Here is a 24,510-nt window from a genome sequence, read left to right on the forward strand (position 1 = left end):
TTCCATGCATTCATACTTACATTGACTAGTATTCAAGGAGGCAGTTCCTGACCGAATAAACAAGAATGATGATGGTGGGCTGAGGAATCCGTTTAGAGACACATGCCTCCATCACAGAAAGCTTGCTAGTTGGAGACGACTGTGGGATTTGGAGGAAATTGGATGTGAAATAAAGAATAACCAGTGTCCTGCAAAAAGTTCACTGTGATGTTCCTTTCAAAACCAAACAGCCGGAAGCTGTGTCAAAATCGATGTAGGAGTGAGATTTGAAGTAGTGGTAAATTTGTGTTCATTTTGTGGGGTGCACGAGTTATGAGTAAAAGGAATTGTTTTTAGATGAGTGACTGACGGGTATTGTGTAACGTAAGTGGTGCCATAGTATATTCACATTTTTTGGCATGTACTTGAAGATTCTCTCTTGAGATTGGCCTTCATTGCAAACTTCATCCACAGCTGTGATGGCTTCCTTGCCCTTGTGCAGAGAAGACGTCTTTACTTTTATCAACCTTATGCCCTACGTTATCTGAAGGTGCATCTGAAAAATTAAAAACAATCTCTTCTATCCTAGGCAAGCTTGCTCAATCTAGGTAATGATCACCTTAAAATATGTATGAACAACTAGATTCTGACAACCTTGGTTTGGATGAGATGGTGTTTATCTTCTTTTGTTAAAGATGAAGATAGTGTGCTGATGACCTCATTGCATCAAAGTTACGATTGTAGAGTCAAAAATTCAATTTGGAGTGAAGTTCTATGAAACCCTTAGTTAAAATAAATATCTTTCATGAAGCTGACTATACCAGTGGGTATATGAAACTATTCAGATTCATTTCTGAATTAACAGTTCTTTTGATGCTGCCCACATTTTTATTAAGGAGCTCTTGGTGGAGAAACCTAAATGATTAGGCAGAAAATAATGTTACTTCCAGAAAATTTATTTTGATGCCACTGATGTCTGTTCTATTTTGTTTAAATAAAAGTAGTTTTGCTGAGCAAAAGGAATAAATGCATTAGAATACTTCAAATATGACTGAATTAATTTGAGAATGACTTAGGTGAATGAAGTAAAGTGGGGGGTGGGGGGGATACACCAGAGATTGGATTTTACACAGAGTGGTAAGTGCATAGGATGCACATTTAAGAGACTCATAGATTTACATATGGATGAATAAAAAATGGATGGCTACGTGGGAGGGAAGGGTTATATTGATCTTGGAGTAGGTTAAAAGGTCGACACAGCATCATGGGCTGAAGGGCCTGTACTTTGTTCTATGTTCTAACACCTCAAGGTAGACTAAATATGCATTTGAGAATTTTAGGTCAGGAAAAATATACTGGATGTTGAACTCATCTTTACCAGGTAAGTTAAATGAATTCCGCTCAAAGGACTCTATAGAATATTCTATATTCCATGAGACTTAGTCATGGAAAGCAAATGTCAATGAAGAGAATGGTATCTTGTATAATGGAGATCAATACGTTTTTACTGATTGGAATGGAACTATATATCAATGTGCACTTGACCTGATATACTCATTTCTTATCAATGATTATTGTAATAAAGATCTTTCCCAGAGAATCATATTGAAATCTGCTCCCAAAATGGAATGATTTTTTTGGCGGCATAATACCTTACCTTCACATGTAGATGGTATTCTGTGGTATCCTTCTGATTAAAAACAGTTGCTGATCTCAGAACTCCTTCCTGGTCTAAAACAAATTCCTTCCCATCATTCCCAGCAAGAATACTAAGTGTGAACGGAGGGCCATTGTGTGTAGAATCCTTGTCTGTCACAGAAAGTTTCAGAATACTGGTCCCCACAGGTTTATTTTCCTATAACACACAGAAAGTGAATTGCTATTACATCATATAGAAAACACTGATGCCAGCTTTCCTTTTAATGCCATCAGAAAACTGACAAGTACAGAAACTCGCACTAGCTTAAACAAGCTGCAGCTTTCTAGGCTTCCGGAATGAAGAATTAATTGGAGCAAATTTACATTCATTCATTCACCAGTTTTCAAAGGAACTGACATAGTTCTTGTTAATATACAGGTAAAAAAAAATCAACGAAATAGTGGGTACACAACTCAATGAGGTTTTGTTTTACACCTATTAATCTGATAGATAAATAGCACCTACATTGTATAGAAACAGGCTACAAATTCTGCTGAAGGGCATTTAAAGTTTGAACGCCACAGGCTACACTTAGTCCATTCTGGTTTGCTGTAGGCACAAGTGCACTTGGAGTGAGAATTGCAAAGGATGTTCTAATTGCCAAAAGTATGCAAAGAGGAGACAAGATAATGCCAGACAACATCAAACAGTAGTGCTGCCTGTGGACATTAAAGACCAAAACTGGATCATCATTTCATCATGGCGGATCCATTTTCCCTCTCAGCTCCAATCTCCTGCCTTCTCCCTGTATTCATTTATGCCCTGGTTAATGAAGAATCCAGCAAACTTTGCCTTAAATATATCCAATAACTTGGCCTCCACAGATTCACCACTCTCTGGCTAAAAATAATTCCTCCTCATCTCCATTCTAAAAGGACGCCCCTTGATTCTGAGGCTGTGACTTGTGTCTTAGATTCCCCCACCAAAGGAAACATCCTCTCCACAACCACTCTGTTGAGGCCTTTCAACACTTGATAGGTTTTAATGAGGTCACCCCTCATTCTTCTGAATTCCAGTGAGTAGAGGTCCAGAGCCATCAAACACTTCACATGTGATCAGACTTTCAAATCTGGAATCATTTTCGTAAACTTCCTTGCAGCACATCATTTCTTAGATAAGAAGCCAAAAACTGCTCACAATACTCCGAGTGAGTGAGTGAGTGTGTGTGTGTGTGTGAGTAAGTGTGAGAGAGAGAGAGAGAGAGAGAAAGAGAGGAAGAGGGGAGGGAGAGGGGAGGGAGAGGGAGAGGGAGAGGGAGAGGAGGGGCGGAGATTCCATGTTGTTGGAGGAGGGAATGGGAAAATTATGACAAGGTCAGCTCAGAGTTCAGGAAATTGGCTGGTAGGTGGTTAAGAGGTGTGGTTGTGTAGTTATAAAGGAGAAGGTCAAGGGGTTTATTATAGAAAGTGATTAAAGAAATAAATCATTAATGTGGAGAATATCAGGGACTTCAGGAACTAATTTTCAAGGATGATTAAATTAGAAATTATCATTAATAGAGGAAACTGATATTGAACCTGTGAAAGAGTTCACACTAATTGATTGGAAGTTACACAAAGATGTTTCAAATTTCCTCGATATTTTGCACTATCAGCATTTTGTAGCAGACGTCATTACTTCAATACAAGCTTATGAAGTTGCAGACCATCAAGCAGAATAATACAAAATACAAAATGTCCTCTTTCTTTAAGGATCGTGGTTTCCCTTCTACGGTGATCAATGATGCCCTCACCCGCACCTCCTCCATTTCCCATACTTCGGTCCTCACCCCATCTTCCCGCCACCACAACAGGGAGAGAGTTCCCCTTGTCCTTACCTACCACCCCACCAGCCTCCGGATCCAGCACATTATCCTCCACAACTTCTGCCACCTTCAACAGGACCCCACCACTAAGCACATCTTTCCCTCTCCACCCCTCTCCGCTTTCCGCAGGGATCGATCCCTCCGCGACTCACTTATCTGCACCTGCATCCCCATGGATCTCCCACCCGGCACTTATTCCTGTAAGCATAAGTGCTACACTTGTCCCTACACCTCCTCTCTTGCCACCATTCAGAGCCCCAAACAGTCCTTCCAGGTGAGGCAACACTTCACTTGCGAATCTGTTGGGGTCATCTATTGCATCCGGTGCTCCCGGTGCGGCCTCCTCTACATCGATGAAACCCAACGCAGATTGGGGGACCGCTTCGTCGAGCACCTCCACTCCGTCCGCCACAACAGACAGGATCTCCCTGTAGCCACCCACTTCAACTCTGCTTCCTATTCCCATTCAGATATGTCCATACATGGCCTCCTCTACTGCCATGATGAGGCTAAACTCAGGTTGGAGGAGCAACATCTCATATACCGTCTAGGTAGTCTCCAGCCCCTTGATATGAACATAGAATTCTCCAACTTCTGGTAATTCCCCCCCTTCCCCTCCCTTCCTCTGTCCCTATTTCACATCACCTCCCTCATAGTTCCGCCTCCTTCTACTACTGCGCATTGTTCTCCTGCCAATCACCTCCCTGCTTCCCCTCCCCCACCCCTTTGTCTTTCAAATTAATGCTTTTTTCAACTACCAGCATTCTTCAAACCCTCCCCAAAGTTCTTCCTTCAGTCCTGACGAAGGGTTTCGGCCCGAAACATCGACTAATCTTTTCAACTGATGCTGACTGACCTGCTGAGTTCCTCCAGCACATTGTGAGTGTTCCAGAATAATACAAAGTCAGGCTACATTACTTCATCTTATTGTTTGCAATGAAGAAGTGGCTGACAGAATTGAATAATTTGTAGATACTAGTTTTAACTGCGTGGACCAGAAAGGATGCTGTGGGAAAGCAAGGGACGTTTTAAATGAGAGCCATTACTGCAGAGCATACAGATAAACCTCAGAAAACAAGAGGTTTATTCCACAATGAGAAACAGTAACATTAATGTCTTTGGCAGTGTTGTAGTGTGGTGCGGCAGGTAGTGCTGCTTTCTCATTGCCCCAGGGACACAGGTTCAATTCCAATGCCCAGTTCATCATCATCCCCAGGGTTTCCCCAAGTCCTCTAGTTGCTTCTCACATCGCAAAGATACACTATTTGTTAGTTGAAGTGATCACTGAGAATCACCTCTGTGTTAGCAAAGGTGGGTGGCAGGAAAACTGACTGGGGAATGAGAAGGTGGTAAGTGAGCATGTCTGAGAGAGTAGATTGCAGCGACCTGAGCTTGGGAATAGGACTGATGGGATTACTCTGAAAACTGGCATAGAATCACTAGGCCAAAAGGCCTGCTACATGTCATATCGGAAGTGAATGCTTACTTGAAATGAGGAATGATACAAAATGTTTTAACTATCTGACCATTCAGTAAATATTCTTGTGTGAGAGGATCAGACTTCTTATTGTGAAGTTGAGGCCTCCACTGATCAGGGTTGACTATGGATGTTGCATCCTAGTGGTCTAGGTACGCAAGCCGGGGCAGTACAATATGGATAGCAAGCCGTTGCCCATGCAGCAAGCTCCCCCTCTCCACACATCTAATGAACCAAAGGAACAGCACAGACTGATGCACTTTGGTACCAGAGGCATTGCAGGAGTTGTAGTCAACACTGAACTCAATGTAGGGCTGCCTTAGGGACTCTAGCTCCCGATGTTTCCCTCGGGGTGTACTCCTGAAGCCTTCCCCATGAATGGGTTTATCCGCAAGGCAGTGGAGGTTTGAGATCAGAGTTTTCTTTCTCCTAGATGAGCGGCCAACCATGGCTAACGAAATTTATCTGCCCAAAGCGACAGGTTTTATGGCGCCAGTAACCCGCCTTTGCCTCTTCTCCTGTCAGTAGAAACAGTTCTGCTGGGCTTAGTAGCTAGGCCACACGTGAAGGCCAGGAGCTGGACTTAGCTGTCAGAGACTATTTGAGGCACATGTCATTGGGAGCATTTGATAGGTAGTGGGAGCCTGTCACCATTATCACCCCCAGCTATAGGCAAGGTAGAGGCAAAAGACTGGTGCTGCAGAGCTGGGGATATCAGCCAAGTTCTACAGTACCTTGAGTTGAAAACAAAAGCTGATTAAGCTACCTTCAGACTTATTTAATTATCAATATAGATTAGCCCTCTGTTAGTCCATAAAACTCTGATGACCGAGAGCTGGCTAGTACATCAACTAGATCTACAAAAGTCAAATACCAATTAAAAATAGAATCCGTACTAGCCTGCAGTTATACATCACTGATGTGATTAAAAACAAAAAAAAAACACATGTTTATAAAAGGACTTTGATCTGGTAAAAATGTGCCAAGCTCCATTAGCGTTCATAGGGAGAATTTGATTTATGCCATATAAATAAATATTATATGAGTGAAGATTTGGATAGAAATAGGAAGAATTCAAGCTTTGAGGTGGGGAAGTTGCACTACTAATCAGGGAGTAATCACAGCGGCATTTAGAGGGCATGTAATGGAGGGCTCATCCACTGAGTCTGGGTAGAACTCAAAAATAGGGAAGGTGCATCACTCTGATGGGATAGTACTACAGAACCCCCAGTAGCCACCAGGATATCGAGCAACAGGTATGCAGGCAGAGTAAGGAATGATGTAAAAACAATAGGGTTGTTGTCATGGGGGATTTCAACTTCCCTTCGTGAAATGGAGACACGCCTTTCTCCCTTATTAGGGAGCGAGAGAGCCTGTGGTATGTCAAATACCAGGTGAACAGGTAGTCTTTGGGGTACTGCAAGTCTGTGTCTTTACTGCTGCTTTGCTCACGGCTGAGTGCTCGGTAGCAGGCGCTGATGTTTTATTTTTGCTGGTGGGGGGGGAATTGTTGGCTGCTACCGCTTACGCGCAAGAGGGAAGGAAGCTGGGGGGAGGGAACTTTGGGGTTCCAACATTTAACTGTCAAAAATTCTTTAGGGGCACTCCTCTGTTTTTGTGGATGTTTGCGAAGAAAAAGCATTTCAGGTTGTATATTGTATACATTTCTCTGATATTAAATGAACCTTTGAAAACTTTGAAACCTAATATAAACTGGAATCTTCTGAGTGCAAGAGATTTAGATGGGGCAGAATTTGTTAGGTGCATCAATATACAGGTTAACCCCAAGAAAAGGAGGGGCTGTACTGGACCTTGTGTTAGGTAATGAGCTTGTCCAGGTGACCGATCGATCCTTCAGTGGGCAAACAGTTAGGTAAGAGTGACCAGAACTTCACCAAGGAGCTCTTTTGGTCTGTCAACAAAACTTTGATAGTAGGGAAGGCACAAAAGCTACTAGACTACCTGAGGTGCTTGAGGAGAGCTATTAGACACCTAAAATTGCTGACCAACTTCTATCGATGTGTGATAGAGAGTGCTGTGACATATGGAATGACCATGTGGTACTGTAGCTGAACAAAGCACTCCAGTGGGCGATTAGTACAGCTCAGCATATCATGAGGACTCGACTACTGAACCTGGAGACAATCTACATCTCTAAGTGTCTACAGTGTGCTTGTAGCATCATTAAAGACCCATCCCATCCCGGACACTGTCTGTTCAATTTCCTGCAATCTGGTAGGAGATACAGAAACATCTCAGCCTAAACAGTAAGACTGAAAATCAGCTTCTTCCCGAGGGCTGTTGTGCAGCTGATAATGCTACACCCCAGTGTGCCAATGGCCTATGAGGGTTATGGAGTGTTAATAATTTGTTTTTAATTAAGCCATACCACATGCATTGTAAATATCTGTTTTTCATGGATTGGGGCAGCACCGCAATCTCGCTGTCCTGACTAATGACAATAAAGTTCTAATCTATACGGTGAGATGGGACAATTTCAAAGGAGATGTGCGGGGGAAGTTTACTTTTATCCAGAGTGTAGGGTGCCTGGAATGCACTGTCTGAAGTGGTGGTACAGGCCAAAACATTAGAGAGTTTAAGAGACATTTAAATAGATACATGAACGTGATGAAAATGGAACGATGTGGGTATTGTGATGGCAGAAGAGATTAGTTTAGTTAGCCATTTGATGACTAATTTAATTGGTTAGACACAACATTGTGGGGTGAAAGGTCTGCTCCTGTGCTGTACTGTTCTAGGAACAGCAGAGGAAAGGGAAATGTGTTGCCTGGGGCCTGGAAAACTGAAGGCATAACTGTTCATGTTCCACCAGTAAAAACTGTGTATGAGCAACAGATCAGATTAGACACAAGAATGTGAATTTTAAAATAGAATTTTGCAACTGGAAACCAATGTAGGTCACATGGATAGGGGTGCTGAGCAAACAGGACTCAGTCTGGGTTAGGTTGTCTGGTTGGAATTTAGACTGATTCAGATGATGCAATCGTATGGGTGAGAAAAACAGTGGATTCCAGTTAACTGGGCTCGTGATTCATTGAAAACACAAAATAATCTGCAGATGCTGTAAAAGATCAAAGCAACACTTTCAGCACACTGGATGAACTCAGCAGGTCGGGCAGCATCAGTCAGAAACAATGAGTCGATGTTTCGGGCCGGAACCCTTCGTCAGGACTGAAGAATGAAAGATGGGGAAGGATTTGAAGAATGCTTGTAGCTTCAGTTGAAAGACCAGTAATTTGAAAGACAAAGGGGTGGGAGAGGGGAAGCATTGATGTCATAGCGCTGATAACAATGGGTGGTAGAAGAAGGAGGCGGAACCATGAGGGAGCTGGGGGAGGGGGTAGAGTGAAATAGGGATAGAGGAAGGGCGGGGGAGGGAATTACTGGAAGTTGGAGAATTCTATGTTCATACCAAGGGGCTGGAGACTACCTAGACGGTATATGAGATGTTGCTCCTCCAACCTGAGTTTAGCCTCATCATGGCAGTAGAGGAGGCCATGTATGGACATATCTGAATGGGAATAGGAAGCAGAGTTGAAGTGGGTGGCTACAGGGAGATCCTGTTTGTTGTGGCGGACAGAGTGGAGGTGCTCGACGAAGCAGTCCCCCAATGTGCGTCGGGTTTCACCGATGTAGAGGAGGCCGCACCGGGAGCACCGGATGCAATAGATGACCCCAACAGACTCACAAGTTAAAATAGTGATTCATTGCGCCGTCTATTTGGGGCAACTCTTAAAAAACAAAAACTAATTGAGAAAATAGCATTTACTTGGGACACTGTTCCACTTCATTGGGACAGGAGACTTTTGTTAAACAGTTTCTAACTAGCATCAGTTGAGTGCACTTGTGAGGCTGTTAGATACTACTCTATGTTTAGAGTGAACAGTTTTTAAATAGCAGCAGTTACTTGTGCTTCTGCTACATTATCCACTTCACCTGTGAGTCTGGTGGGGTCATTTACTGTATCTGGTGCTCCCGGTGTGGCCCCCCCCGTATATCAGTGAGACCTGACGCAGATTGAGAGACTGCTTTGCCAAGCACCTACGCTCCATCTGCCAGAAAAAAATGGGATGTTCCAGTGGCCACTCATTTTAATTCCACTTCCCATTCCCAATCTGACATGTCAGCCCATGGCCTCCACTACCGTCGCGATGAGGCCACACTCAGGTTGGAGGAGCAGCACCTCATATTCCAACATGATGGCACGAACTTCTCCCCAACCCCCTTCACCCTCCACCATTCCCATTTTCCTCTCTCACCTTATCTCCTTACATGCCTATCACCTTCTTCTGGTGCCCCTCCCCATTTTCTTTCATTCATGGCCTTCTATCCTCTCCTACCAGATTCCCTCTTCTCCAGCCCTGTATCTCTTTCACCAATCAACTTCCCAGCTCTTTACTTCACCCCTCCATGCCTGCCCCTTTTCACCTATCACCTCATGTTTCTTCCTCCACTCCACCCACTTTCTTACTCTGACTCCTCATCTTTCTTTCCAGTCCTGACGAAGGGTCTCGGGCCGAAACATCAACTGTACTCTTTTTCATAGATGCTGCCTGGCCTGCTGAGTTCCTCCAGCATTTTGTGTATGTTGCTTGGATTTCCAGCATCTGCAGATTGTCTCCTGTTTGCCATTTCTGATAAATTTGTTTATTTCGACTTGAAAAATTTCAGACACTTGCCAAGTTGCCATCAAAAGATTTGCCACTAGCCGAAAAAAATTACCGTATTGGACCAAATTAAAAGCCATGCGCTAACCAAATCAAAATCACATCAAATCAAGTTTAATTATCATTTAAATCATACATGGATACAGTCGAATGAAAAAGCATTCCTCTGGGGCCAAGGTGCATAAACATATATTCAAAATAATGAGAGAAAAAGAAAGCACATCTTTACACAAGAAAACTTGGAAATGGATGGTACTGCTCCCGGCAAACCAGCCTGTCATTCCACCAGTTGAACACTGGAGGGCAGCACTAATGGCAGAGGCCAGCCTCCGACTGAGCATGGATGCTACACTACACTGCCTCCAATGTCTCCTCACCTGGACTGCAGCAGCAGGCCAGCCGTTGGTTAAGGGCTAGTCCTTGCTACAACCGAGGCCATGCTGCTGCCTTGTCGCCTGTGTCGCCACCAAATAAGGGAAACAGGTCTGCAGCATCTTACTATTATCAAGGTCCAACAAGATCTTGAGATCACAAGAGAAACGTCCATGACAGCCACTCATAGTTACACTGCACAATGCTTTCCCACACCAAATCCGATGCCTTCGAGTAGCAGGCAGCAACATGTCTGCGACCACATTAGCTCCTCCCAAACTTCTCTGGCCCATCCGCCGGCTTCTCCTTCTCTGGCCTCTCCTACTCTGACCCACCTGACAGCTCCTTTGACACCCCGGCCAGCTGCTCCAAACAACGAGCAGATCACTGATGCCTTAGACCCAATATACCCGTAGTTCTTGGATTCCAGTATACTCTTACAATCATAAAAAACATATTTTAAAAAGAAAAGTGCCCCTTTGGCTGGCCCCCGAGAGGCTGCTGCGTTTGAGCATGCCACCATCTTACTTGAAGTAACACCACTCATCGTCAGCTGGCAGAGATAATTGAAATGTTGAGATCTTCAATTGTACGCTTGCTGCATCATCAATAAAACTGCGAGGAGAATGGCCAAGACGCGAGAGACAACAGGGAAATTCCAAAAATGTTGAATGAATGTAAGGATCCAGATGTTGAAGAGGCCCTTATCAATGGTTTTCCGTTGGATCATGAAGATTTTAAAGCAACAGATGATTAGTTGCCTTGTCGTAACTCACGCTCCGATGTGCCAGAAATGGCTGGGAGTGAAAATTAATCAATTTCACTACTTTAACAAGTTCGCAGCTAGGAAGAATTTGAAGATATCAACAATCTTCTTGAATGTTACAATGAAAATGAAGATTTAGAAAATACGATCATCAGAAGTATTGTATCTGCAAGGGTTTTTTTTTTGGCACTGCGTAGTCTAATTAAAATGGCTTCTTTGTTATGTTAACTGCTGAGAAAGTCCTCCCGCTAGCAGTTTGTTTGGATCACGTTACTGATAAGAAGGTGTTACGAACCAATTGGGATAGTTGTTATGCTTTTGGTGTGTCTGTAAGATATTGTATGCGTGGGGTTTTGGGCAGAAGGCAGGAGAGAGAGACAGAGGATGGACCAGGTGCTGTGAGTCCACTAACGGGGTCGGACCCCGAGCGGGAGAGGAGAGGGTGAGGAGAGGAGACGGAATCAGACTCGTGTGGAGTGTCTGGACCACCACCGTTGTTAGTCCCAGGCGGCCGGTCGAGGTGGTCCAAGGGGTCGCAGAGTGAAGAAGAAGGGTCCTGAGCTCCAACTGTTTGTGCACGAAGAGATTGAACTTTGATAAGTGTGGCACCTTTTATTTTCCTTTTATATTTTATTCTCTATTAATTATATAGTTCCAGTAATATCGATAAACTGTAAATCATTTAATCGTATCTGGTGTATTGTCTGTTATTTGGCGGGGTGGGGTACATCACACAGCATCCACACAAGCTAATTACCCAGTTTGGCGGGGCCGAGGGCTGTTTCCCTAGACAACAGTGAGCCGAGTGACCCTGAGGTTGGCCAGGGGGGCTACATATCAAAACACCATGGTGAGAAATATGAGAAAGTGGAAAGTGATGAAGATGACACATCTGAACTTGAACTAGTGGTTACACAGGATGCCAGGAAATTAGTATTGGATTACTACACTACTTCATACAGGAAGACAATGAAGGAAATCCATTAACAGCACTAGGTGCTTGGACTGATTTTGTTCAAAAGAACATGGCAGAGTGTTCTGGATGAATTCATCTATCCATAACTATTGGGAACCAATACATGGCTTTATAAGCAAGAGAAGAGTTGCAGATGCTAGAAATTCAAGCACCAAAAACAAAATGCTGGAAATCTCAACAGGTCAGGCAGCACCTATGGAAAAAAGTACAGTCGACGTTTCGGGCTGAAACCCTTCATCGGGACATTCAGGCCAAATTGGCACTTGTGGTATCATAAAGCCAATTCTGGGACCAACGTCTAATTGGATAGGCTGGTAAAGGTGTATGTATGTAGGTTACTTCACTGAGATAATAGAGAAAGTGGAAGGCATACCATTTACCACATTAAAGTCAAGTGAGTTATAATGGAGGAGGATCTAAACATTACAGCTGTGTATAAGGATGATTATGTTTATGGGTATAATGGTTAAGAGAAAAAGAAAGCTAACTGCATATTTGCTTTCAACCACTAGGTACGGAAAATAGATAGCAGCAAGAACTTGGTAGAAACATGGGGAAGCATGCATGGTCACGAATGCACCTGCAGTGATAAATTTCAATTTATTAAAGGAAAATTGAGAAATCTAAAAAAGAGTCAGGAAAATTTGAAACATGATCCTGAATGCAATATGTACATTTAATCAAGAAATCCAAAAATAAGGACGCATGACTAGAGATACTAACTATGAAATGATTGATCTAGTCTAGTTAATTTATAACAGTGGAGATTAATAACAGATTAATGATAAGTATACTGAATGTTAAGGTTTTCTATAAATATTTAGCAGTTAGTTGATCAAAAACATTGATTATCGTTGAACAATTTAGAAATATGAATAATTTAAAGGATTAACGAGCAGAAATAAAGTGAAACAAATACTTCTATTTACAATAAGTAGTGAATCTTATAAGATAATGGAAGAATAATTAAGCTGTAGGAAGACACTGTGTTAAATTCACCTAGACTTTCCTTCAAGATAATTACAGCTTTAAGAACCTTTAAGAAAATTGATTGGAAAGCAGTTTACACACTACAAAGAGTCAAAATGGAAAGCCTGAGATAACAACAGAAAATGCTGTAAATACTCAGTAGACAGGTTTAAATGTTTTATGTTGGATTTGATGAACACCTAAAGCACATTGTCTTGAGAGAGTGGAGCAGAAAGAGCAAGAGAGAACAACAGAATGTGTTCAAATTTTGCTATGCAGCCACATGATCTGAAAAGTATTTTCCGGCTTTGTACTGTTCATTTCTTATATAAGATTTCAGTAGTAAAAATCATCAGCCAGTAAGTTTACCAATGAACTGGGCTTCCCAGAAGCAAGATTTGGAATTGACAGAAATTTAGCAAAATCTATGAAGTTATTTACTAATTCACATTATATCTTAATACAAAGTATCATTACTGTTTTATACCATTATTGTTTATATTGTTATTGTTTTCAATTTGAAGCAGCAACAGTGAAAGTAACTCTGAAATGATTGAACTTGATTCAACAAATCCCTAGGAAAATAGAAATAGCACCTTTACACACACCCTTAAAATCAGTTTATCAATGGGAAGAAGTGCATGAAATAAACTTGAATGAGTCATTTTAAATATTTACCTGAATGACAGCTGAATAGTTTGCAGGGATAAATTCAGGGGGGTTATCATTAATATCCGAGACATCAATATTCACAGTAACTGTAGATGACATGGGTGGCATTCCACTGTCTTCAGCTTGCACAATTAGTGAATAGCCAGACACCTGTTGAGATAATTGAACAAGAATTATAGAGTAATTATAGAGCATTTTCAATGATTCAAAGATACTTTATTGAAAGAAGTTACCCCCAATACCTCATTATATTCTCAGACTGCTAAAATAAATACAACCACAATGTAACAATATTCTGTTACAGCTAAACACTCTGAGATAAATCATTTAACTAACACAAGTAATTACTAAATTGTAATGCCAATTCTACAGTTTCCCTATCTGAAGGCTAAAAAGTCCGATTTTAATAGGAGGACAGAATGCAAAAATATTGGCCAGAATTTCTGTCACACAGAACAAAATGTCCGATTACTATTCAATAGAATATTATTAAAAATCAAATTGCCATATTCAGTCAGGTATTTTGCCCCTCTAACCCACTTTCCAGATCCTCTGTGCGATACTTGCATGAAAGCCATTGGGTGGGTACAATCACATAAAACTGTATTCAACATGTGACTCTTGAATGCTGAAGATTAGATGGATTTAGGATGAGCCTAACCTTGTGTTCCACTGCCACTTAGTCTGAGGAGTTTGTCGTCTTCCACTGAGAACATTTCTCTTATTGTTCACTCTCAAAACTACCTCTCTACATGCCATTGTCCTCAGAACCCCAAAAAATTTCTCTAACAGACTTTCAATTATCTCTTCATAAAACCCATCTCCAACTCTGTCTCTGAATGCCCAGGCCCCATCCCTTACAGAATCCAGAGAAAACAATGCTCTGACTTCTGGTGAGCTCTTTGCCCAAGCCCAGCCTTTGATTACTTCCTCATATGGTGCGCTTTCTTAGTCCCTCACCTGTATGACCCAACTCCAACCCTCTATCCAACCATCACCCAATCTTTGACTCAGGAAGAGGTAGAAAGGAAGAAATAAATTCTACCATCACTTCAAAACCCTAATTTCCTTCTTGATTTTTACATCTGTTATCCACTGTACAAATATAATACAGAGATGCTGGTGAGAACAAGAGGGCCCAAATACTGTTAAAATTTCTTTTCATTTTATCGGGGTCACTCTAGCTTCCTGTGGCAAGTGAGGTCAAAATTGCAGCCACAGTGGAAATAAAGTAGCAGCACAGAGGGAATGTGCTCTGTGCAGTCTTACATCCTACCGTTCTAACATCCAGCTCTTGTTTTTTGAAGGACTGAATAGGTTGAAATTTGTCTCAAAAGTTTGGTCTTAATCACAATCACAATTGGACCTCTCCTTTTCTGTCTGAATGTATGATTCACTTCCTGATACTTCAGGCTTCACCCAAGGTTTGCACTTGACTGAGAGAGACTCCGATTTTCATGAATGCTGCAGCCAGCCTGCTGCGCATGCTTTAAGCCCTAAGCCAGGAAAATGTATTAGGCCTGAGTGGAGGTAAAGTGATAGCGGAAAGTCATACCTCTCTATAACTTCCAGTTTACGATGACATGATTTTCTTATGGGCATGACATGTTTTTTTATTCTCTACACACTGGGTGTTAGACAACTTTTTTTTCTATATATATGGGGTTTGTTTTTGGGTTTCTTTGTTTCGTGGCTGCCTGTTAGGAGATGAATCTCAAGGTTGTACATTGTATACATATTTGATAATAAATGTGCTTTGAGCTTTGAACTTTAAATATTTCCTCTTTCCAACATCCCTCTTGTTTGTTACAGTACAAACTCAAGGTGATTTAGACACCACATACAGTTTTTTTCTTGCCCTTCCAACACCAAGAGAAATTTTCTTCTCATTTGCATAGTCAGTTAGCTAAATGGCCTTGTGTAGTTGCACACCTCCAACTCTGAGCCGTTGCTGGCCACAATTTCTCCTAAAAATGCCCACCAGTCACTATGAAAAGCTCACTCAAGAATCACAAATGAGAACCGCAGCTTGCAGCAGTACTCAAGAGAAGTTGCTAGAACAACTCACCACACTCTCAACAGCAGCCTTCAAAAGTACTGCAACAGCCTCTGGGCTCCAAATGCCTTGAAGTTTATTGTTCATAAAAAATAAACATTTCAACTAAAAACTTACTCAGATTAGGAAGTAATACAATTACCATAATTTTTAAGTTTGTTCTATAATAAAATGATTTGTATGAATCAAACAAAGGTAGTATTTTGACATATAAAGAAAAAGTTGAAAGATCAGATAATATATTTAACTAAATATATTTGAATTTTAATTTGCTTTTCAATTAAGTAACACCTTTTTCTGCCTCTTCATTAAATAAGTGATTTATATTATCCTGAAATATATTTTTAAGGATTTTTGTTTGCACTACAATTTCATTTCTCCATTACTCAAATCCACTTAAGTCATTTACTCAACATATTTCTGTCGGAGACCTTGGCATGCCCAGTTGTTTGATTATGATTTTCCCATTTGGAAGCTGCACAGAACTTCAAGGCATCAAGGAAACTGCATGTTGCAGCAAACAAATGTATGGTAACCGGTTGTAGTTTCCTTCTGAAGAATTCAGGGATTCAGTAACCAAATGCTGAATATCTTTTTTTAACACCAGCTGGCTCACATAGTAGAAAGCAAACTGAGCAGTGAGCCTCCCTGCAAGGCTTGTTACTATGCTATGTTGCAGTTGTAACCCAATGAGATACCAATTTGTTCACTAACAGCTGAAAAAGCATTACCCATTTAGACTCTTCTGCTCTCGTGTTCTAACCTATCCCACTGTGAATGTGCAACACTCTACTCACTATGAACCAACCCTGATATCATCATGAAACCCACTGACAAGTGTGACCCTGGTGAACAGACCTCTGTTTTGCAAAAGTCAGTCATCAGTTATCAGATACTTCCTGATGTAGACGGGTCATATTCTGCATGGAGGTCGGTGACCAGTGGTGTGCCTCAGGGATCTGCTCTGTGACCCCCTACTCTTCGTGATTTTTATAAGTGACCTGGATGAGGAAGTGGAGGGATGGGTTAGTAAATTTGCTGATGACACAAAAAGATTGGGGGTGTTGTGGATAGTGTGGAGGGCTGTCAGAGGTTACAGGGAGATATTGATAGGATGCAAAACACGGTTGAGAAGTGGCAGATGGAGTTCAACCCAGATAAGTGTGAGGCGATCATTTTGGTAGGTCAAATATGATGGCAGAATATAGTATTAATGGTAAGACTCTTGGCAGTGTGGAGGATCAGAGGGATCTTGGGGTCCGAGTCCATAGGATGCTTTTAGTCTATAGAACACTAAAAGCTGCTGCGCAGGTTGACACAGTGGTTAAGAAGGCATATGGTGCATTGGACTTCAACCATTGTGGGATTGAGTTTAGGAGTGAAGAGGTAATGTTGCAGCTATATAGGACCTTGGCCAGACCCCACTCTGAGTATTGAGCACAGTTCTGGTCGCCTCACTACAGGAAGGATGTGGAAACCATAGAAACGGTGCAGAGGAGATTTACAAGGATGTTGCCTGGATTGGGGGGGGCATGCCTTATGAGAATAGGTTGAGTGAACTCGGCCTTTTCTCCGTGGAGCGACGGAGGATGAGAGGTGACCTGATAGAGGTGTATAAGATGATTAGAGGCATTGATCGTGTGGATAGTTAGAGGCTCTTTCGCAGGGCTGAAATGGCTAGCACAAGAGGGCACAGTTTTAAGGTGCTTAGAAGATGGTACAGAGAAGATGTCAGGGGTAAGTTTTTTTATGCAGAGAGTGGTGAGTGTGTGGAATGGGCTGCCAGCGACGGTGGTGGAGGCGGATACGATAGGGTCTTTTAAGTGACTCCTGTATAGGTACATGGTGCTTAGAAAAATAGAGGACCATGGGTGACCCTAGGTAATTTCTCAGGTAAGAATATGTCCAGCACAGCTTTGTGGGCTGAATGGCCTGTATTGTGCTGTAGGTTTTCTATGTCTATATCTCCATTTGGATCACAACCCCCAACAGTGAATATCAAGCCACGGTCGCCCAGTTAGTCATGGATCCCATTTCCTTGGGAAATCTTCCCTCCATAGTCATTTCAGGTGAAGTATCGATTCACTTGCACTTTTATTCCAATCAAGTGTAGTCCATGTGGTTTTCACAATGGGGTATTCTCTACGTTGGAGAAACTACACACAGACCGGGTGATCCCTTTGTGGAGCACCTGTGTTCAGTCCATAGAAGTGGCTTTGAGCTTCATGCTGCCTGTCACATTCACTCTGTGATTCAGTCCCACTCAGTCTGTGGACTCGAGCATTATCACAATAAGGCCAAATGCAAGCATGAGGAACAGCAATTCCATCTCAGCATGTGCAGTATTCCAGACTCAATACTGAATTCTACAACTTCTGGCAACTTGATCTGGTATCATTCACCAGCGATGTTGACCCAACATATTTGCTGTAATCTTTTTTTATTTTTCTGAAAATGTGGACAACATGATCAGCCTGCCCTGCCAGGTATCTCTTCCTGCTCTGCATTTTGCAACTCCTAAATTCATTTGCCTATGTTCTAAACTTCTAACCATTCCCATTCACCCCACAGTCAGCCCATTTTACTTCATCACAGTTATACCCCACCACACTCTAAATAAGTTTCTTTCCTTTCACTCAATGTTCTCATTATTGTTTCTCTTCCCAGAGATGTAAGATGTAACCTGATCTGCAGCTCAACTCCATCATTTCCTGTTGTTTTTATTTTTGAGACATTAGAAATTAATTTTAAAATGTTGCAGTACAATTTTCAGAAATAGTCCTTGTTCAATCTTTCCTTACTTTTTCTCTATCAAGTTGTTCTTTGATTTTGATTAAGCCTGTGACCGGATTGATGCTGAAGTATTTACCCAGATCTCCATTCACAATGGAGAAATGAATCTGTGCATTAGCTTGGCTGTCCCAATCTTCTGCCAGCACCTGTGCGATCAAATTCACAATTAATATTGTACAATACAATTGATAAACAGATTTCTTTTTATATCAAACTGTCAACAAAACCAATCGAAGAATAAACTTTATGTGTATGACAAAAAAAAATCAAAATAACAGGCCCATATAAACATAAGTTTTTCTTGCCAATAATGTTTATATTTAGCAATAACTATATCCACTTATTTAGCATCCCTAACTTAGCAGATCACCTCAGGAGTAAAACTTTGGCTGTTATAGAGAACACAAAACCAATGTCACGTGCAGGTTTTGAGAGGTAATCAAATACATGTTGAAGAGGACTTAAAAAATGAGGAAAATATAGTCTGTTTAATCGATCTTAAATGGATTTTAAGGTCAAAGAAATGTGGGCAGATTAAATGACTACTTTAACCCTTAGTGTTGTTTAATGGATGGAAGAATCAAAGGAAAGTGATGGGCTTGCATGATCAGAAGTAAATTATAGGTGCACAGAAAAGGACGAATGACTCCATGGGAGCTTGTGTGGAGCGACTGGTTTCGTTCTGTGTTGTTGTAAACTAAAGATGACATGTTTAGTGCTTTATCATGATTTCTATCTTCGTTTGCAAAGATTTTCTGTGGCCTAATTTATGGTGTAGTTATGTACCTGTTATCATATAATATCAAAACCACAAATTCAGGAGTAAGTTACCAGCATTTTAAAGATAGGTAACTAAATGAGCAGTGGTGCAAATATCACTAATACCACTGTTAGAATATCACAGGAAATTCTAGTAGCTTAAGTATTGGGAGCAAGAAGATTTCGCTGACCTGCCAATCATTGAGGAAATATCCTTCATATCTATTCCATCGTCGTTGTCTCAAAAGCAAATGGAAATTTTTGCCTTGTGGCATAGGGTGGAACCCTGAATGTTACCACATCTGGCAAAGCTTCAGGATGCTCCAGAAAGCCCCTAGGCTTATGCTTGGCCTGTATACCCCCACCAACCTGTGCTGAAATTAATCCCAAGAATTTGCAGAAAGAAGGAAATGGTAAAAGATGGAATCTGTCATATTAGAACCTTCCACAGGATCTTGCCTACCTACTCAGGACACCTAAATCTGATCACTGAGTCCAACCTTTTTCTAGTATTTGTCTATCACTGCAGTACCTCATTGTAGCATTTCAATGTGTTACACCAGTAAATTCGCAACGCTACACTTAACAATTATTAGTTTTGTAACTTGTGTGACTTTCAAGAATACTTTTTTCAGTATGTGGTTGAATTATATTGAAGGAAAAAAAAGAAACATACCAAAGCAACAGAATCTCCAATGGGTGCATCTTCACTGATAACTGAATTGTATATATCCCTGCTAAATTCTGGTGGGTTATCGTTTACATCTGTTACATTGACATTGACGGTAGTTACTGTGCTCAGCGAAGGAGAGCCTCCATCTCTGGCTTCAACTGTGAGGTAGTAATTCTTACAAGTTTCATAATCAAGAGGTTCAATTACAGAAATAATTCCTGCATTTAAAAGAGAATTCAAAAATATTGTAAAATTATGTCTGAATCCTATAAAAGAAAATATTCATTGCAAACAGATCATTTCCTACAGCTATCAAGATGGCATCCAATGTATTCATTCTTGGGAGAACATAAGCTACATTTCTTTGAATGCCTCAGAATTTAAAAAAAAGCAGTGTGTTCTTGCTCATTTTTCGTAGTTTAAGATTATTTTTGGGCCCAATGGGTCTACTATTTTGCAATGGATCTTCACTCAACTAGATATTCACGAACATCTTGAATGAGATTAAATTAAATTAAATTAAATGCCTTAACTTAATTCTGTGGTTCTCACCTTTGATATGCAAAGTCCAATGCAATGACAAATGCCGGAAAGCTATTGAGTACTATTCAGATTAGAAATATACAGAAAATACATACAAAAAGCAGGAGATACATAAAATTCTCATTGGTTCTAGAACCATAATATGTAGTTCCAAACAAAAAAGGACTGAGCAATATATTGAGGATGGGATGGTATTTTTAAAGGAATGGCTTTATATGTCAAATGAATTTTCATATTCTTAATTATTTGCAAAATTTGAACTCATTTACATGAAAATATGTCTTATATTCTTAGCAGTAGGGTAACATGCATGCTTAATTAATTTAATGCATGCTTTTGGAGCTTTACACAGCATGTAAAGGGGAGTTTATTCTTTCTGTGATCAGTTAGAAAACACTAATGAACAAATAAATCAATAAAGTATCTATTTGTATTATGCAAGATACCTGTACTATTCAAATATTTAAGAAATTTCCATGAAGGAAGAAACATAATGAACATTTTAATGAAATTGCTCCCACCAGATCAGTAAATACTTGATGTTCTAGCATGAACAGTAAACTGATATGTATTTGAAAGAAAAGATGAATTTTTACCTTCCTGAGGATCAATTCTGAATTTACCATGTTCATTACCAGATCTAATACTGTAAGTAATTTCTGCATTTGCACCAATGTCTTTGCTGGCTGCATAGACGGTCAGAACTTCAGTACCCCGTGGTACATCTTCAGGTACTGTGGTGAGATAATCTCGTCTTCCAAAAACCGGTGGATTGTCATTGATGTCCAATACAATTATCGTGACTGTGGCAAAAGTTGAGAGTTTCCATGTCTCTCCCTGGTCTGTGGCTCTGACAGTGAGGTTGTACAATGCCTGCTGTTCCCTATCCAGTGCCTTTTCCAGGCTAATGATTCCAGAATATTTATCAATTGAAAAAAATCCATCAGCAGAGTCAACAAGAGTGTATTCCACATTCCTGTTTGGACCTGTTTCCAAAGCCAAAGGTTATTTTTTTCAGTTACTGTAGCTGAATTTCAATGAGTATATTTTCAATTAGAAATAAAATGCACCATATACCATGCCAGCAAATACAAACACCAACGATTTAGATTTTCACAATAGTGCTTTAAGTATTTTGTTCATAAAACAGACTACATATAATTTCCTTTTTATATTAAATACTATAGTTATTTTGAAACACGAATTAAACAAATAATTTCTGAATTATGGACATTCTAAATTATTCAGTCCATTAAATGCATTTCATTCAGCACCTGCAGCTCTTGTAATTCAAATTATATAACCAAAGAATAACATCTAGGAAGCAGCACCATAAAAATGAAAACATTAATGTTGACATGAAATTACAGAACTAAAAATAAAGCAGCCAATCTCAAACATTATTTCTAAAACTCAGTACAAAATTGTGTGGGTAAGGAATAAATATTGAAGCATCACATGTGGGAAGAAGAGTAATTTTTATCTGCAACCTAATGTGCCTTGACGTTCTGTATTGCATCATTCCAGCTCTGGTAATTTTAGCAAAAACTACTGCATGAACAACTGTGGAAATCAAGTAGAAAGTATTTTTCTCTGTGTATAATATTCTGATGAGTCTTTCTTTCAATAATAGGTTCAAGCCTTTTGCTTGTTAAGTAAAGGCCAATGAACTGAAAGCAATAAAATACAGAATAACATTAACAAAAGTGAATAGCATGGAGATGTTTTCCTTAACACTGTATTGTTTGTTTATTTATTGGGATACAGCACGGAATAGGCCCTTCCAGACGTTTGACCCACGCTGCCCAGCAATCCCTCGATTTAATCCTAGCCCAATCACAGGGCAATTTACAATGACCAATTAACCAACCAACCCGTACGTCTTTGCACTGCGGGAAGAAACTGGTGCACCTGGAGGAAACCTCCGCAAACACGGGAGAACATACAAACTCCTTGCAGGCAGTGGCAGGAATTGAACCCTGTTACTGTAAAGTGTTGAGCTAACCACTATGCAACCATGTGGCAGACTTAGCAGTTTCTTTTATCTTCTTGACAAGAATCAGTAAACTTTGCATCCCTCAACAACACAGATACATTGCTACAGATTTGGACTACTCTTAAAAACATGGACTATAAAAGCAAATAATGATGTATTATGATCATAGGTAATAAATAAACACTATAAAACAGGATGTACACCAATCTCATTAATGAGTGCTATGAGTTCAGTGGCTGCTGACAACTTTATATTTGATATATTTGAGTCACAAAGTTGATAGTTTCTGTTTTTGCTTAAGTGCTCTGTTACTTTTTTTCTGAACAAGTAGATTTTTCCATTGTGCAGGCAAAATACGGAAACATACATCGAATGTCCATTAATTTTCTTGGTTGTACATTCTTAATTCTTCTGAATCCATATTGTTGGCTTTAAACACTCCGTGATTAATTTAAAACTCTGCCATGATTGATTACTGCAACATAGGCACCACCGTGTCTATGGCAATGGCAAAAACTTGATGCATTATTTTGAGTCAAGATTTTGCTTTGTATTTTTTCAAACCAGCCTTTGTAGAATGCATGGGAGGCAAGCAAATGCTTAACACAGATTACCAGGAAAAATTTGGAATTGTTGGACATTTTGAGAGGCATTAAGTGTCCTTAGAGTTACAAAGTGGCAGCTGCTGTATATGCTCTCCTTTGTGGAGTAAACTGTATGGAACACCATATTGGTCGGTTGCTAGTACATGCAGAGAACACTTGCTGGAAGAGTGCAAGCCACAGAGATCATGACATCAATCAGCATGCACAATGTGATATCAGCATTGCATTTTGTAAGCTCAATTCTCTAGCCAACAGATTTTACACTCATGCTGCTGAATATGTTCAATACCAGGAAGGGACAAATTTCCCATAAAAATCATTTACAGAAACTGCACATGATTTATATGTAACCCAGATTAATTAAACCCAAAGATGTAATCTCAGAAAGCTCCACCAGTGAAGGGATGATAAAAGCTATGCAAGAACGAGGTGTGGTGAAGCAGGCGTGGACAAGCAACAGAAACACAACTAAGTAAAGATAAAAACTGTTAAAAGTGGAGTTAATAGCTACTAACTACTTATTGGAAATTCTCAGGGTGAAACCCCTGGAGGGAGACGATATCGATAAAAGTTTTATTGAAGCTATGGCTATAACAAGCATCAGCTATAGTGAGACGATATCGGCAGAGTGTGGTGTGTAAGATATCTACTGTGTAACCCAGAAATAGTTCTGTTAAATCATACCAAGGGATTTGGTGAGATAAAACACTTTACTGTTCTGAGTGTATAATTTGTGTGTGAAATATGTTCAGTAGTGTTGTAACTGAGAAGTGTTTGGAAATAAATTGACATTGAGTTATATAGAAAATAGAATGTGCATAAGAACTTATGGATTGCAATCCTGTTGTATATAGCTCAGGATTTTTTTGTGTAAGTATTGTGAATCGACTTTCCATGACAGGTTTCCCCCACCATCCGAAGGTACAGCGTTCCTCTGAAACGGTTCGTAAGCCGAAATGTTGTAAAGCGAAGAAGCAATTACCATTTATTTATATGGGAAAATTTTGTGAGCGTTCGCAGACCCAAAAATAACCTACCAAATCATGCCAAATAACACATAAAACCTAAAATAGCAGTAACATATAGTAAAAGCAGGAATGATATGATAAATACACAGCCTATATAAAGTAGAGATACTTCTCTACCACGATTGCCTGCACAGATCTCCGTAGAGAAAATCTCATGCAAGCGCTGTTGGCATAAACGCGCTCTCCAGTAACCTTTAAACTATGAAGCTGCCAAATCATACCAAATAACACGTAAAAATACACAGCCTATATAAAGTAGAAATAATGTATGTACAGTGTAGTATCACTTACCGGAACTGGGAAAACAGCGCCGAGCACACTGATGATGGTGTGTTAGACTGTGTCGTCGCAGGCTGGGTGCTGCAGTGGCCCCCACCATCCGGGCCGCCGACCCGATACATTGCCACGAAGAACACAGCGGTAGCCGGGACGCATCCAGCACATCTTTAAGAAAAAAGCTGAAATAAACATGCTAATTAATTAGGTGCTGCCCGGCACGTAAATGTCGGCGCAGATCAGAGGTAATTGCCGATTACATTACCTTTGATCTGGGCCGACAATTATGTGCTAGGTGGCACCTAATTAATTAGCATGTTTATTTCGGCTTTTTTTCTTAAAGATGTGCTGTGTGCCTCCCGGCTACCGCTGCATTCTC

The 24,510-nt window shown here is 40.5% G+C and overlaps 1 protein-coding gene across 4 annotated transcripts in view; it reads right to left on the reverse strand.

The window, feature by feature from the left end:
* LOC134349486 (protocadherin Fat 3-like) overlaps positions 1-24,510 on the reverse strand; it is a 763,599-nt gene that overhangs the window by 72,909 nt on the left and 666,180 nt on the right. For all 4 annotated transcript variants that reach the window (XM_063053870.1, XM_063053874.1, XM_063053871.1 and 1 more), the window contains 5 exons: positions 20,823-21,212; positions 19,687-19,901; positions 18,260-18,397; positions 13,409-13,552; positions 1,637-1,834 (listed from right to left, as the gene is read on the reverse strand). In XM_063053870.1, the coding sequence (XP_062909940.1) occupies positions 1,637-1,834; positions 13,409-13,552; positions 18,260-18,397; positions 19,687-19,901; positions 20,823-21,212 (1,085 nt within the window). The remainder of the gene's footprint in view (positions 1-1,636; positions 1,835-13,408; positions 13,553-18,259; positions 18,398-19,686; positions 19,902-20,822; positions 21,213-24,510) is intronic.

Source organism: Mobula hypostoma, chromosome 7, assembly GCF_963921235.1.
Source record: "Mobula hypostoma chromosome 7, sMobHyp1.1, whole genome shotgun sequence".
Classification (NCBI taxonomy): domain Eukaryota; kingdom Metazoa; phylum Chordata; class Chondrichthyes; order Myliobatiformes; family Myliobatidae; genus Mobula; species Mobula hypostoma.